General features: G+C 60.6%; 1 protein-coding gene across 2 annotated transcripts in view; it reads left to right on the top strand.

Annotated features, from left to right (window-relative positions):
• The first annotated feature begins 6 nt into the window (after positions 1-6).
• FGF13 (fibroblast growth factor 13) overlaps positions 7-1,277 on the top strand; it is a 594,651-nt gene continuing 593,380 nt past the window's right edge. For both annotated transcript variants that reach the window (XM_005880795.2, XM_005880793.2), the window contains exon 1: positions 7-127. In XM_005880795.2, coding sequence (XP_005880857.1) covers positions 79-127 — 49 coding nt within the window. In that variant the 5' untranslated portion in view covers positions 7-78. The remainder of the gene's footprint in view (positions 128-1,277) is intronic.

Here is a 1,277-nt window from a genome sequence, read left to right as displayed (position 1 = left end):
TAAACACTCTCCCAAGTCCGGCCCGCTCGGCGAGGACTTCCGTCTCCTGGGCGAACCGTGTCAAGCAAGCTGGGATCTATGAGTGGAAAGGTGACCAAGCCCAAAGAGGAGAAAGATGCTTCTAAGGGTAAGCCCGCCCGCCGAGTTCGCCTGCTTTCTTTCCCTTCGTTTCCCTTGCTCCCCTCGAGTGCGCTCCGCCCTTCTGCGACTCCTGGCCTCTTTCCAGGAGTGTAAGCTGCCCATGACCTCTGTGAACCCAGGCAAGAAAGGGGAAACGAGGGCCGCTGTGTGTGTGTGTGTGTGTGTGTGTGTGTGTGTGTGTGTGTATTGGGGGACCTAGGTTTGCACCACTTTCCTTCCTTTCTCGTGGAACTGTCGCCCCGCGAATGCCTGAGTCTAGCCTCTTCTACTCCCCCTCTGGACGCACGGCGGTGGCGCTGCGGGCAGCCGAAGCTGCTGCAACCCGGAGAGCTACTACCCGCTGTCCGCCTGTCTGTGCGAGTGCATGTGTGTGCATGTGAGCTGAGAGTGTGCAACATAGTGACATACTCAGGAATCTGCCCCACTGTCAGAACGCAAGCTTGGATCCACCTTCAACTCCTCTCTCCCCGCCCCCAATGCAAACAAAGAGCCTGGCCAAGACGCACCCCCCCCACTTCCCCCTCACAACCCCTAGTCCCTAACTCTCTAGCCCCTTCCCCAGAAGACAGGAGCTTGTAACCTTCCCCATGCCGCATGCAAAAGTGAGCATTACTGGTGCCCAGGCGCCGCCCGCTCTGCGCCTCAGCAGCGCAGCCTCACCAATCCCTGGGAGAACAAAGGCTGTTGTCCCCTTTGCCACTAATGCTCAGCGGGAGCGGGCCTCCTGAGGAGAGAGTCCCCTCCCTCCGCTCTCTGGGGTTCAGCCACCTGGCCTTGGGTGCCTGGCTGCTGGTCCCCGATGTGTGCGCTCCCGTCTCTGCCTGGGGCCTCCCATCGGAGGGCTGGGGAGGCGCAGAGGAGCAGGGCTCAAGCTGGGGAGAATTCAGGAGAAGGAAGGGGTGTCCCCGCTGGCACCCATAGGTCGGTCCTAGCCATTGCCTTGCTGAGGACCTGGCTTAGTACTGGCAGCAAACCTGAGACAGCATCGCACAGAGGCAGGTGTGGTAAACCAGTGGGGGGAAAGGCAGGTGCCTTAGGTGCAAGTGTCCGGAATGGCCACAGAGCAGAAGCTGGAGTGGGCTGGATCGGCCCGAGCCTCAGCGGCCCACGCGAGTTCATGCTACAAAGTGGAGATG

The sequence above is a fragment of the Myotis brandtii genome, unplaced genomic scaffold (assembly GCF_000412655.1).
Source record: "Myotis brandtii unplaced genomic scaffold, ASM41265v1 scaffold654, whole genome shotgun sequence".
NCBI lineage: Eukaryota > Metazoa > Chordata > Mammalia > Chiroptera > Vespertilionidae > Myotis > Myotis brandtii.
Note: the sequence above shows the minus strand (reverse complement) of the source record. Positions and strands in the feature narration are given on the sequence as shown.